The sequence below is a fragment of the Dermacentor silvarum genome, chromosome 1, assembly GCF_013339745.2.
Source record: "Dermacentor silvarum isolate Dsil-2018 chromosome 1, BIME_Dsil_1.4, whole genome shotgun sequence".
Classification (NCBI taxonomy): domain Eukaryota; kingdom Metazoa; phylum Arthropoda; class Arachnida; order Ixodida; family Ixodidae; genus Dermacentor; species Dermacentor silvarum.
Window position 1 is genome coordinate 230465521 of NC_051154.1, and position 13673 is coordinate 230479193.

The 13673-nt window shown below is 47.0% G+C and overlaps 1 protein-coding gene across 5 annotated transcripts in view; it reads right to left on the reverse strand.

Annotated features, from left to right (window-relative positions):
• Positions 1-13673, reverse strand: part of LOC119436883 (nuclear pore complex protein Nup214-like) — a 253473-nt gene that overhangs the window by 216022 nt on the left and 23778 nt on the right. For all 5 annotated transcript variants that reach the window (XM_037703911.2, XM_049660065.1, XM_049660067.1 and 2 more), the window contains exons 4-5: positions 1418-1638; positions 1129-1327 (exon numbers count right to left, since the gene is read on the reverse strand). In XM_037703911.2, coding sequence (XP_037559839.1) covers positions 1129-1327; positions 1418-1638 — 420 coding nt within the window. The remainder of the gene's footprint in view (positions 1-1128; positions 1328-1417; positions 1639-13673) is intronic.

A 13673-nucleotide genomic window follows, 5' to 3' on the forward strand; every position in this document is an offset into this window, starting at 1 on the left:
GCACAGGATTCCCACCCCTGCTATTTCCCTTACAGCTGAAGACAGTTCTCCCATTCCCAGAGTGCTTGAGTCATAATGAATAACAACGTTGTTCATAATGAATCTACTTTCACATGCAAATAAAATTTTATTTCATGACTTCCTAAGTGCTTCAGTGCCTGACATGCTGTTGCCAGGACTATTTGTTTTGACTGTTTGGATCATTGTGTGCTATTTTTGCATTGTTTTTCCACATGTACTTTGCCACACTACTACTGCTCTCTTATCAAGTGCTTTTTTTTTTACATCATTGACACATTTCATTTATATTGTGCTTCTTAATTGTTCTTTGCGTTAAATTTGCACACCACATACATGACGATAACCAAAGCATCCACCATGCCACGTGCACTCATTTCACCAGAAAATTTGGAAAGACCATTTCCCCGGTCAAGAATATGGAGTACAGGCAATACAAGGTGTCCATGGGCACTTGGGTGGATGATTTATAGCACGTCATTGTACACAACATAAAACAGCCCGACTGCCCAAGCTCTAGGTAAGAATGTCATGGCTACAAGGATCAAACAAAGCACATAGTAGCCAATATCCCTATCAATAATAGTGTGTTCTACAAAAATATGTACTTGATAGATTATTGGAAGTTTTTGCACTCAATTTATAAATTACCTGATTTACTAAAAAGCAAGATCACAAAAAGTTGATTATTGTCTTAAGCATGAAGATGATACAATACCTTTTGGTATTTTTGGTAGCTTTTGCCAAAAGCTCGCTAGAGAGTGTGAGACACAACCAAAACTCACTTAACATCCAGTGCATCACTTCTGTCATAATTTTGTGGCCCTTACTGTCCCTATGCTGCACTAGTTTGGTCAATATAAGTCTACCAAAAACAAAACTTTCAGAAAGTAACTTTTTCCAGGCTTAAACAGCTGGACAAACCTTTGACTGGCCCCTATCCACCAAGAATGCATGTGCTTGGCTGCATAAATGGTTGCATCATATTTACTCCAACCCTTATCTCACTACAAGATTACTAAAAAAGATAATAAAATCTTGCATGAACCTAATTATGAGAACACCAGTAGTATATTAAAGCAAAATTGGATGTAACAGGAAGGTACTCACAAGCGGTGCCTCCTGTAGAGGGTGGAAGTGTGCCGAGAATTTTTAGAGATTCTCCAGAAAGCTCATAGATGGAAACTGAGCCACTACCGAGGCAGACAGCAAACATTTCACACACCGCTGGGTTCCATGCAAAGTCCTGCAGGATCACGCCCGGCTGTGCACTGAGCCGTACCGTTGCGATAGGTCTTGTCTCCAGCGCCTGCAGCAATAGATCAAATAATATGCCACGATTGTGGCCATGAACAATGGCAGTTTAAACTTGTCTCACAAGGCTATTTCGAACTTTTACCTGGCCAGCAAAGCCTCGAACATCATACATGTCGGCAACAGGAATGCCATCCCGCAACAATCCAACCGCTAGCGTAGTGTCATCTGCACTAAGTGCCACCAAAAGGACAGGCCCTGTCGTCGGCAGCACACGAAAGGGGCAATTGTCAGCTGGTCCTTTGCTGTCTGGCCCCTCCTCCGCATCGCAGTTTAGAATATCTTCAAGGGTGCAGATCTTCACACCTGTAGGTATGTGCAAGTAAGAGGAGCACATGTCATAAAAGCAAAGGTGCGCTGCATACTGTAAAATTTATAAAGCGAAGCTTTCTTTACGGACCATCCCAGACTTTCCTGAGCGTGGCTGGGTGCTGCTGTCTTACCGAGTAGCCAGCACACAGGACAACACTGTAATCTTTGCTACCCTTACAATTGTTCTGGCTGCTGGCCTTGTTTTCTACGGAATCACTCAGTAATAAAAAAATTATGCCTAAATATCCTTATTGCAACAAATATACGTCATCAAGAGCACAATTCCTTTAATAAAAGAAACCTTTTTATGCCTACTTTCCCAAGATTTGGGGATGTGCATGCATATGTGCATGCAATAGTGCATGCACTATCTCCTGCACCGCCGAGCGTAGCCACGCAGTGTGGCGCGGCTCGCTGAGCCAGGTATGCACAAGAGAGAGAGGTCAGTGGAGAAGTGCTATAGTGAGCTGCTGCTTGTGTGCAGGTGCGCAGCTACGCGCGGCGATGAGAAAGACCAGTGTTGCTCAACGATGCATTTCTGCGGTGCCGAACCCTGCGGAAAGCGATGTACTCGGCGCGCAACGGTCCGGTCAGGCAATGCAATGGTCCTGTGTTTGACCTTCCTTTTGTGCCGTGTCTCTTGTTTGCACCTTAAAAAATTTGTCAAATATGCACCAACTAGGCCCACAGAAAGTTCTTCTAAACAACCGGGTATTTTTTGGTTTCAGAGACTAATCTAGTTCGTTATATCCATTGGAAGGACAATTTCACTTCGTTACAACGAGGTTTTAAATACGTGGATCTCTATGGGGATATCAAAGGGTATTTCATTTACTTCGTTATATCCATTATTTCGTTATATACCGTTTCAAGTGTAGTACCAGACAATACCCACTGCAGAATGTCGTGTCTCAATGAAATGCGAGTGCAAATGATCAAGATTTAGACAAACTCTGCTCCCTGAGCGACCAGTGTACTCCACTATGTTATGTTCACTATAGCCCGAATAAAGGTTTTTGTAAATAAAGAACATTTTTCCTACAGTATTCCGTTGACTGTGCACAATTTACAATGTGAAATATATTCAAAAACAATTCAAAGAATATTCATATTTGCAAATAGTGACTTGTGAATTCGAGCAACGAGTTGAATAGGACAATAGTCGATTTGTTATTTGAAAGTTTCAAATGTTCGCATACCCCTAGTTGGTGCTAATGTTACCAAGTCCAAAAAGTTTAGTCCCTTTAGCTTACGCTAAAGAGGATAAAGTTGAAAGCCTGCGCACACGAGACATTCATTAAATCAGTTGCCATTCTCATTCAAATGCATTGTTACTTCCTATTAATTGTTTTTTCCCCCAAAGGTCATGGGTTCGAATGCCTTAACTCTACCTTAATTAACTCCAAATTAATTAACACCAAAGGTCGTGGGCTCGACTCCCATCAATTTTGGTGCTATTGAATTTTGCGGCCCGAGTGCCTTAATTAAATCTACCTTAATTTACTTAACCCTTGTTAACACGAAAGGTCGTGAGTTCGACTCCCATCAAAGATTGTGGGTTCGAGTGCCTTATGTAACTATATCTTAATTAAATTCATCTTAACACCAAAGGTTGTGGGCCACTTGGTAGTGGCACACAGTTTTGGTGCCATAACACCAGACATCGAATTTTTCAACCCATGAACCAGCTAAGGCTTTCGCCTTAATAATCTTGACTGACACCACGACCTCCTCTATAAACTTCCGACACTCCCCCTGACGCCAGATTTGCTTTCACTTGTCTAGTTTTTTTTTATTTCGCCAAACTGCCGCCGCATGCCGTGGCGCCACAAATTACCCCTATCGCTTCGCACTCAGTGCTGTGGCCGCATGTGCTCCGCGTGGTCTGCTTCGTGTGCAATGTTTGCAAATGCAATGTTTGCAAATGTGAACAGGAATCTTCACTACAAGTACAGGTGCAGCAATGTACCATATGTTCAGGGAATAAAACTTTCAACTGTAAGCTTGCTTCTCATTTCTATTTCTTGCAGTGCAAAAGTGTTATATACATATATACATACAGCTGCCTGCAAAAGCTTTTGAGCATGGAACTTAAAAGGAAATTCACATTTTCATGCATCTGCTGCATTGACCATGGAGATTATGAAAATATGTAGCGGTCATAAGGTGACGTGTCCACTGAGCATTTCACTTTGAGGGTGAATGCACTGGGTGCAATAAAATTTCGTTCTTCAATTTCATGCTACAGATGGTTTTGAGATGTCAGTACATTGCATCACGCGCATGATGTCAACCAAGAATTTAGAAAATACAGCGTTTGATCAGAAATACTGCATTAGTAGTGAACTATATCTTGCAGGTTAATCGAGTTTTGCGAACAGGCTGTGACATCTAAAAATTAGTGGAACAAAAAAAAATTGGACGATGGTGCAATGTGGCAGACAGACAGCCAAAATGTATGTCCTTTTGAAAATAGAAATCCCATGAAAAGAAAAAGTTTCTCTGCGCAAGATTTTCATGGGTAGAGTATCAAAATTAGTCATACTAAATCATTTAAGTTAGGCTGTTCCCACACAACATTCCCATGGATCAGTATAGTGCTCGCAAGAGCTGCTGAATTGAGTTCAGTTTCTCTCCTCACGTTTTTATCTGAAGCATTCTCAAGACGATGCAGCAGAAGCAGTGATGAAAGCGCGGGACCAGTGCTGCTGCGATATACGCGGCAATGCCAGCGAGGCTCGAGCAGTGGCCGTAACCGCGAGAACTAACGGTGTTAGGGATCATTTTTAAAATATTGTAGGCGGGAATAGTCGCTGTAGTAACGTAGCGGTACGCCGATGGTTGTGTTACCGCTTTCGTCCTTAGAAGATCACTATTACTAGACCTCGACACGTAAAACACGACCGTTCCTTCCGCTCGCTTTTATTTTCCCGTGTGGACAGGATGATAAAAGTAATGTTGAAACTCGAGCTTATGCAGCGGGAATTTATAGGTCATAAAGGTAAACGACTTAGGCGCGTGACTGTGTACATCGTTTATATATATGTGCTGCTTATTCGTGCTGCAGAAACTCTGGTTTCTATATCAATGTACCAACTAGCCCATGGACGAATTATTTTTGCACCAAAATACGAGGCAGCGCTGTACGAAATGAAGCAAGGAAAGGAATATAAGGATTGCATTATCCATGCCATGCGCTGTACGTTATTTTAGTTTGTTTATTTTTGTTACCTACGCGTTCCCGCTGCAAAATCACTCGTGCAACTGGGTCAGGTAGTCAACATTATTTCGGAGCCCTCCACTACGGTACTTCTCATGGCCAGAGAGCCGCTTTGAGACGTTAAAACTCCGTGAATCCATCAATCTACGCGTTAGAAACACGAAAAACAGAATAATATGCACAGCAGTGCGCCAGGACCGCCGTGCACTCAATGTGAGCTACGTCACAGCGTCTGCTGTGGGGGTTAGTTCAGGCGGCACCTGGCGGCACTTTCGGTCTCTACGCAACAGTTTTTAGGTCCGCGCGCCGCCGTAGGGGTGGCGTCAATGAGCAGGTGGGAAGTTTATAGAGGAGGTCGTGAGTGACACTCCCTATGTGCGTATATGTGAGCAAATATTTGAGCAGGGTGTCCAGCAGCAGTTTTCTGCCTCACTGTGTCGTGGAATTATAGGAAGCTAATATTTGTCAAGGTTGAAGAGTAAGCTGAATACAACAAGCATAAACATCTCTTCGCAGGCACTGCCGTCCACGATAATTCAATCGGAACATACTAAGAAAGCACTTTGTTCGATTCTATTGTAGACACTGCGCCAATAATGCAGCCTTAGCGTTGGTAATTTGATGAAAATCATGTGCCTTTCTTATATGCTCCCAACGAGATATGCTATGCTCACATTTTTTTCTTTTTTTTTTAATGCCTGACGCCACTAACACTTTATGTGGAGTACTGTATGTGGCAACAAAATTGTTTTTCACAGCACACAGTCGAACCTCGATATAACGAAGTTGTACTTGCAGTGAAAAACTTCCGTTAAATCGGATTTGCGTTACTTCGAGGTTTTAAAGTTTCAGCAGTAAAAACAACTTCACAAGTACGCTCAGCATTCCTCGTGGATAGTATCTTGTTAATAAGCACTTATAAACAAATCGCAAGGTCAGGCCATAATAACGCGGTTATGAGCGCCAGCGGCTGCAGATCATGCCGAGAAAAATGCATCGTCGTAGCTCGCGGCTTCCGCGATTTGCATGCGTCGCGTCTACAAATTGTGGGGAGCACACGCTGCCACCTTCTCCAGCGGGCGCTCGCCCTTCGCTTGCGCACGCGGCGGTAGCCGGGCGGACATCTCGTGCGCGCACAACGCGCGCCGCGGGACACCGCCTCCCAGGCATAACACTGGAAGCACGAGGTACGCCCCAGGGAGCCGTCCTCTCCCCTATTCTATTCAACATAGCACTTCTTCACTTACCCCAACAACTAGCTCAAATTCCCGACATTCATTTCAGCCTTTACGCCGACGATATCACTGTCTGGGCAAACCACGGCAGTGACGCCGAAATAGAACAACATCTACAATTGGCACTAAACACCATCAACACATATGTACAGGAGCGCGGCCTGACATGCTCCCCTTCCAAATCAGAGCTCTTTCTCTACCGCCCCAAGCAACACGATTCAGTCATTCCTTCCATCTCCCTTACGCTAGGTACCCATCCTATCCCACTAGTATCCAAAATCCGCGTGCTAGGACTAGTTCTACACTCCCACCGCGCGCACGGAGAAGTCATAAAGACTCTCCAAACACACGCTCAACAGACCACCCGACTTATTCGCCGCATAGCGAACCGCCGGGCTGGCCTACGTGAGCGAAACGCACTTCGCCTTACTCAGGCTTACATCATAAGCCGCACCACATGTGCCCTTCCATACCTACCCCTCCGACAGAAGGAGAGAGACCGGGTAAACGCGCTCCTACGGAGTTGCACGAAAATAGCTCTACGCCTTCCCCCCAGCACATCCACCGACCGACTCCTGAAACTCGGTGTCCACAAAACCTTTGAGGAACTCACAGAAGCCACCTTTACGGCACAAATATCCCGTCTATCTAACTCAGCCGCTGGCCGCGCTCTATTATCCCAATTAAGCCTAACCGCAATTACACACCCTACTGAGGGGGTCCCCCTTTCTTCTATCCTCCGCTCTAACCTCAACATACCTCCCATCCCCAAGAACATGCACCCTGAGCGAGATGGGAACCGCAGAATAGCAAGGGCTCGGGCCCTCCACAGACAGTACAGCGAGGACCATGATGTGATCTACGTGGACGCAGCAGAGTATACGTCAGGCTCCCGTATGGCCCTGGCGGTAGCCGACAATCAGGCAAAGCTTCTAACCTCCAGCTCAATCATCACCAATTCCACCACGGAGGCAGAAGAGGCAGCCATCGCGCTTGCTCTCATCTCTACATCTGCCACCAAAATTATCACTGACTCCAAATCTGCCATTGTCAACAGGGGCGTAGCCAGAAATTTTTGTCGGGGGGGGGGGGGGGGGGTCATCGGCCCGACCGGGGGGGGGGGGGGGGGGGGGGGCAAGCGTCTGCTTTCCACTACGTGACGTGATCGATAATAAGTATCGGTAGTTTAAGCACACTCTATGCATGTATATCAAAAACATGGGACCCCCCCCCCCCCCCTCGCGTGTGTGTGTGGCACTGTGTGCTGTGAAGAAATAATAATAATAATAATATAATAATAATAATATTTATTGCCCATGAAAAGAATTGCATGGTGGGGTTCTGGATAAAAAGTTGCACGCAGGCAACTTGACCAGCCAAAAAACGCTTCAAAGGCAACAGAGGGCGTCGGGCGCTCACATGTGAGTAAACAGATGGGAAGGTGCCAATTTACAAAAAAAAGTGTATACGAGACAGGTAGTAATACACTTTAACAATTAGAAAAACAAGTAGTCTGCATTAACAAGGAAATATTGAATAAATACATGAGCAATATAGATTACATAAAGAAAGTCTTATTATATGAAAACAGGAAGAAAAATAGGGGGGGGGGGGGGGGGGGGTAAAACATAACATAGCACTATATTCAGTGCAGCATAAACTAAAGCAAATAAAGGGGGGGGGGGGGGGGGGAGTCATACAGTATTGCATATGAACAAACTCATTAAACAAGTAGGATTAGTTTGACTGAAAGTAGTTGTGCAGGCTGCATAAGGACAGAAGCTCCATTTCTTGTAAGACGAGGTTATTGAGTAGAGTCGAAAGTGTATGTCGAAGCATTTGTTGACCATAATTCGTTCTTGAGTGCGGAATGTCCCGTTGTTCAGGTGTCCTAGTGTCATATGCTGCGACATGTTCGTGTAGGCGAGCTATGTTCAATCATTTTGCATTCTGTATACAATGTCTTTTTCACGCTCGAAATACATTTCGGCACGAACATTGCGAACTCGGGCTGAATTTCGTGGCACCTGGGGTGGATTTCGTGGCACCTGGGGTCACGTAACGCAAGGAGCCCCATCCGAGCACAAACTTTCAAGGGCTTTTCGATAGCGAGCGGGCGCGTTGCGGCATCTCGCAGCGGCCGCGGAATCTACGGAGCGCATAGATTTCTATTCCGAAACTGTATGGGTGTAACGTTCTCATAAACTTTTGACGCGAAAGGTGCACTGACATTTCCAAATGCGTGCTTTAGGTTTTCAATTCTGAACCTTTATGGGGTTAATTCTCTTATAAACTTGGGCCAACATGCAGCCCTCGTGTCCAAGCCATTCCAGAAATGAAAGCACGCACTCGCAATCTTCCACACACACGAAAATACTAAATATTACCGTGACTTTGAGCTAGCAGCTGATAATTTTCTCCAAACATTTTCAGGACGCGTGCCCAATGTGATCGATGAGCTGGACCAGGGCAGGCAAAGTAAAATTTGAGAAAACAGGAGAAAGGAAATGGCCTATTATTGAGGAAATTCTTTTTGCGGGCTACAAGATCTGGCTCTCGTTGGCCACAGGGACAGTGGCCCTATGGATTTAAGCATAGGCCCCGCTGAAAATACAGGTATTTTCAGAGCGCTTCTTCGCATGTGAGCTGATTGTGGAGATACATATCTGAAGAACCATTTGGAAAGTTGCCCCAGTAATGCCTCGTATTTAAGCCCAGATTCACAAAACCAAATTATAGAAATTTGTGGCGAAATTATCAAAGAAAGCCTAGTTGCAAAAGCAGGCTGCTTCTCCATACTTCCTGACGAAACAACGGACATCGCTGGAATCGAACAGCGTACTGTTTGTGCAAGGTACCTAAACAAGGATGCCAACGACATCGAGGGAGTGTTTTAGGTTTTGACACCGGAATAGATGCCCTCTCCCTTTGCGACTACAGGTTCTATGTAAATGTGTACAAACTGTTCCAGATTCTAGTCACCCTTCCAGTGACCACTGCCAGCGCAGAGAGAATATTTTTTAACAAGAGTTTACGAAAAAACTACTTGCGCTCTACAATGTCTGTGGAACGCATGCTTAGACTGGTGCTTCTATACACCCACAGAGACGTCGGCATCAGCGTGTCCGAAGTCATTGACCGCTTCGCTCAACTTCCCCACCGAGAGAAGTTTATCCTTTAGATAGCGAAGCAGCAAAAATTAATGCAAGTAAAAAGCTCTGTTCCTTCACGTCCATAAGCTCGTAATTATGAAGACGTATCGCTGTTCGTTAGCTTTTAAAACCGCAGAAATTTTAGCCGTTTATTCTAGCAGTTAGCATCATGACCAAAATTATCATGCGAATACGGAAATTACGAAAACCCTGGCTGGCCCTTGTGTTGAGGCTCGCCGAAGCCTGCGCGTCCTACGTGAGAGCTACGCTCCCAATCTATCGTCGCGACGAGAAAAGCACCCCGCGACTTCTGCAACATACCGTGCACGTGCGAGGAGAATTATGGAGCGCCAACGAGGAATCTGCCTAACTATTGTCTTCCATGGAAGTGGAAGAAGAAATGGCTTTTATACTTCTACCTACTTGTTTTCTAGAAATGGACAATGAATAAACGGAAGACAAGAAAACCTCGGAAATGGCAGTGGTGGGTTCGCCTGGCTTTGCAAAAGTGTAAGAAGTTGGGTCACGCCAAGGCTTCGTTGCCGCACCTCCTGTCGCGCGACGTTGAATACTATCGCGAGTATTGCTGACAGTACGTTTGAGTGCCACTCTTGTCGTAGAGCAAGGGGTGGTTCTTGATCGCGTCGATCAGCATTACAGCCTACACTTTTGGTGCCATGTTCAATGTTACGACCGGAAGTTTACATGCTAGTGTAGCAGTGGACTTTGTTTCCAGCGACTCTTTTTTCCCTTTAGCGAGTTGTATCTTCGCATTTGTATATTCCATTCTATCTTCGCATTTCTAATGTATACTTTGCAGAACTCTTACTTTTATGTGACTGCCACAGATACGAAGATGAGAGGATTGCCCTGCGGACGGCTTTGGGGCACTTAGACGACAGGCCTTTTACGGAGGAAAAGATCTTGAGCGCGTGGCCTCGTGCGTTTGCTATGTGCAGGGCTACAAAGGCGCTGCTGTGCTTTATGAAGTGCGCAAGCCTGTATGACCGCCTGTGACGAAACTCAGCGATGAACGCTTAACTGTAAATGTGCAACGTGTGAACTGCAAACTTCTCTCTTCCTTCTTTTTCAATCCCTTCTCCCCCTTCCCCCGTGCAGGGTAGCCTACCGGGCTCAGCATGGTTAACCTCCCTGCCTTTCCCTTATGACTTCTCTCTCTCTCTCCTACCTTTTATTTGTACTCACTGTTGCGAGTATAATCTCGGTGTAATTACAATACCCGCCACATTCGCGCCCAAAACCTCACAGAGTGTCAAGGCCTTGACAAACACGTGACAGTTTTTTTCCATATGCAGACATGATTCGCTGTAAATTACCAACCCAAACGGAAGCGCCCAGGAATGAAATTGTGAAAGTAGCACCGGTTTCTTGAAATATGTCAGCGCGAAGCGACGAGAGAAAAGGGTGGGTTAGTGGGGGGGGGGGGTGCAAAAAATTTCGGGGGGGGGGTGTTTGAACCCCCCCAAACCCCCCCCCCCCCCCCCCCTTGGCTACGCCACTGATTGTCAACTATGCCAACGGCTACATATCCCGCACCGCTGCTCGCTTACTACGCTTCTGGCAGCCTCGGCACCCCATAACCCTCATCTGGACGCCAGCACATGCCGGCCTCCCTGGCAATGAGGAGGCTCATTCCCTAGCCCGAGGTCTTACATTCCGGGCAGGAGGAGTCGAGCCCCCTCTACGGGCCAGGGAGCGCCTGCTTTCTTTCAGTGATATCCTTTCGTACTACCGGGACGAACGAAGGGAATACACACCCCCAGCCCCATCCCTCACCATAGCGCAGGCCGCACACTGGCGTCGACTACAAACTCGGACTGCCCCATCCCCCTGGCTGCTACATGCACGATACCCAGACCAATTCCCCTCCTCATGCAAACTTTGCAGTAAACCAGGAGACTTCCTACACACCCTCCTCACATGCCCCACCTTCCCTCATCCCCCATCACAGACCGTGGCGGAGTCTTACTGGGAGACTCTTTTGACCTGCACTTCCCCTCAAGACCAGTGCTGGATCATCTCCAGTGCTATGAGAAGGATTGCGCTCCAAGGGCTCTCCTTCGCTTTGTAAGGGTGCGTCCTCACAGTAAGGGAGCACCCAAGTGCCATGTAGGGGTCTTCGCCCCCACCATCAATGGCCAATAAAAGTTTCTACCACCACCACGCGCCGCGGGAGCCGGGCGGACACGGGAGAAATGCACTTTGCCCTCTCCCGGTTCTAGCTCGCCTCTCGCGACGCGCGCGCCCGCGCAGGAAGAGGGAAAGTATCCGGCGGGCGAGGAGGACACTCCCCTCGCGGAAAGGTAAAAAGATATAAAAGAGCGCGACCGAGAGACCCCCGGGTCTCTCTGACCTCGCTTGACCTACCTGCCGATACGTATTTACCCGCTGAAACCCGTGAGTGACCTCGTTTGCGTGACTACTACACGCGACGAGGCAAGCCTATTTTATTAGTTATACAGAGCGGACTTCCCTCTGCAAGTGTGTTTTATTGCTGACAGCAATAAACGTTGTTGAGTTGACTCGCTTGTTGCCTTATTCGCCCGAACCCTGCGTAGCTGCGATTACACGCGCTACGGGTTGGGGAAGACCCCCACAAAATTAAAAACAAAAGTGTAAAAAGATACGGATATTCGTCCTACGCAGCAAAAAAAAAAAAAGAAAGAAAAAAAAAGTTGGTGACGTTTCACTTCGTGAACGCGGGTTACGCGCAAGCGTTTAGACGCCGCGAACATGCACAGCGAGCACCGCGGTGTTGAAGCACAAATGGAAGGGGGGCGAACGCGGCGTTTCTCTTCACCTCCAGGTGCCTTCCTCCTCCTCCGGCGCTCGCTTCCCTCGCGGCGACAAACAATCTCGCCGATTTGACAGATGGGGCATTTACGCTTGCGCGTAAAAATATAATGAAAAATCAGTTTCACCAGAGGCGAATCATTGATGGCGATAGCACAGAGAACTACACGAAGTAAGGGTTCGTAGTTTTATCGGTGTCACGCGCGCTCAGGCAAACAGATCAGATTCGATGAACACGAACTCGCTGTCGCAACGCAAGCGAACGCTTCGCACCGTGGCACCGTGTCCCCGAAGCGTGGGATTACGCGACCTCCAACACAAGATGCGCGCGAAGCCAATGCGCACCAAGGCCACCATCTAGGGCCGGTATTTTGTAGCGATGCCTTTAAAGTAATGCCTTTTCGCGCTTATCGCGCCTTGTCAGTGGTCAGAGCGACGGTCCGCTCACGATATCAACGTTGATAACGCGAGCGGACCGTCGCTCTGACTACAGCCCCTATATTTATAGACGTTTTCACGAGGGCGCTTCCGACGGTCTGGCGTGGAGAGTATGTGTCAGTGTTGCCTGTTCGGTCTGGACTGTGAGCTTGCCTTGCGCTTGCATTGCGGAGTGGTAGCTTTCCTTCGATCTTTCCGTTTATTTTTGTCACGAATTACGCTCGTAAATAATGGCATATATACTCATCAAAAAGCTACAGGCCAGCACTGTGCAGTTTATGGGTGCACAAACAACCAGCGGAAAATAACGATTTTGGGGACTAAGTGTGTCCACAACACAGCACTCCGCGAGACCACTGCCGATGTGATATGTTCACGTTTCGCCGGTTTCCTGCATCACCTGAGGACTTGGCATTTCAGTCTAATGTGAACCAATGCACACATCAGTAAAATAACGCATTTTGGTAAACCTTTTTCGGCACATTTCCCAATAGGTTGCGAGAATTGTCAGCTCTTCGATGCAATATTTTCTCGTGTGTAGTGGCAGAGGCTACATTTGTTATTGTTTCAAACACGACTTCATTCCACTGCCTAATACGGGGGCCACACGGCGCACTTTTGATCGTGATCGAGGCCGATCTGGGTCGAATTTCTTGGTCGCGATTGGCTTCTTTGCTCAATCTGCCGAAGGGAGCCAATCGCGGTCGAACATTCTGATCCAGATCGGTCTCGATCGCTATCAAAATGGCCGTGTGACACCGGTATAACACAAATTGAAGCACTCTGCGAGAGAACTAGTCGGTAAATACACTTCGCAACGATCTGGAAAAATCGTGTCCTATGGAAGATGTATGCAGACCCTGTGTCCACCAAAACATTGTCTCTGCGTTCACACGCACCCTGCGCGGCCCTGCCCATAAATTAATAACTTCAACAGTGTGGTGCTGCATCGAGCTAACCCATCTTTGAGCGTTGTCTATGTGCTTGGGCAGCAAGAGAATGCAAGAACGAACGTGTCAACCTCATCAGCGCGGCCTAGCGCCAGTGCGAGAGTTCGGGAACCGTAATGCGCTAACTGTGCATGGCGTAGAAACGCGCTAAATGAGCCCGCGCAAGTTAGAACGTAAAAAATGGTATTCGCAGGGGTACGCGCGGACAATAGCATCATAC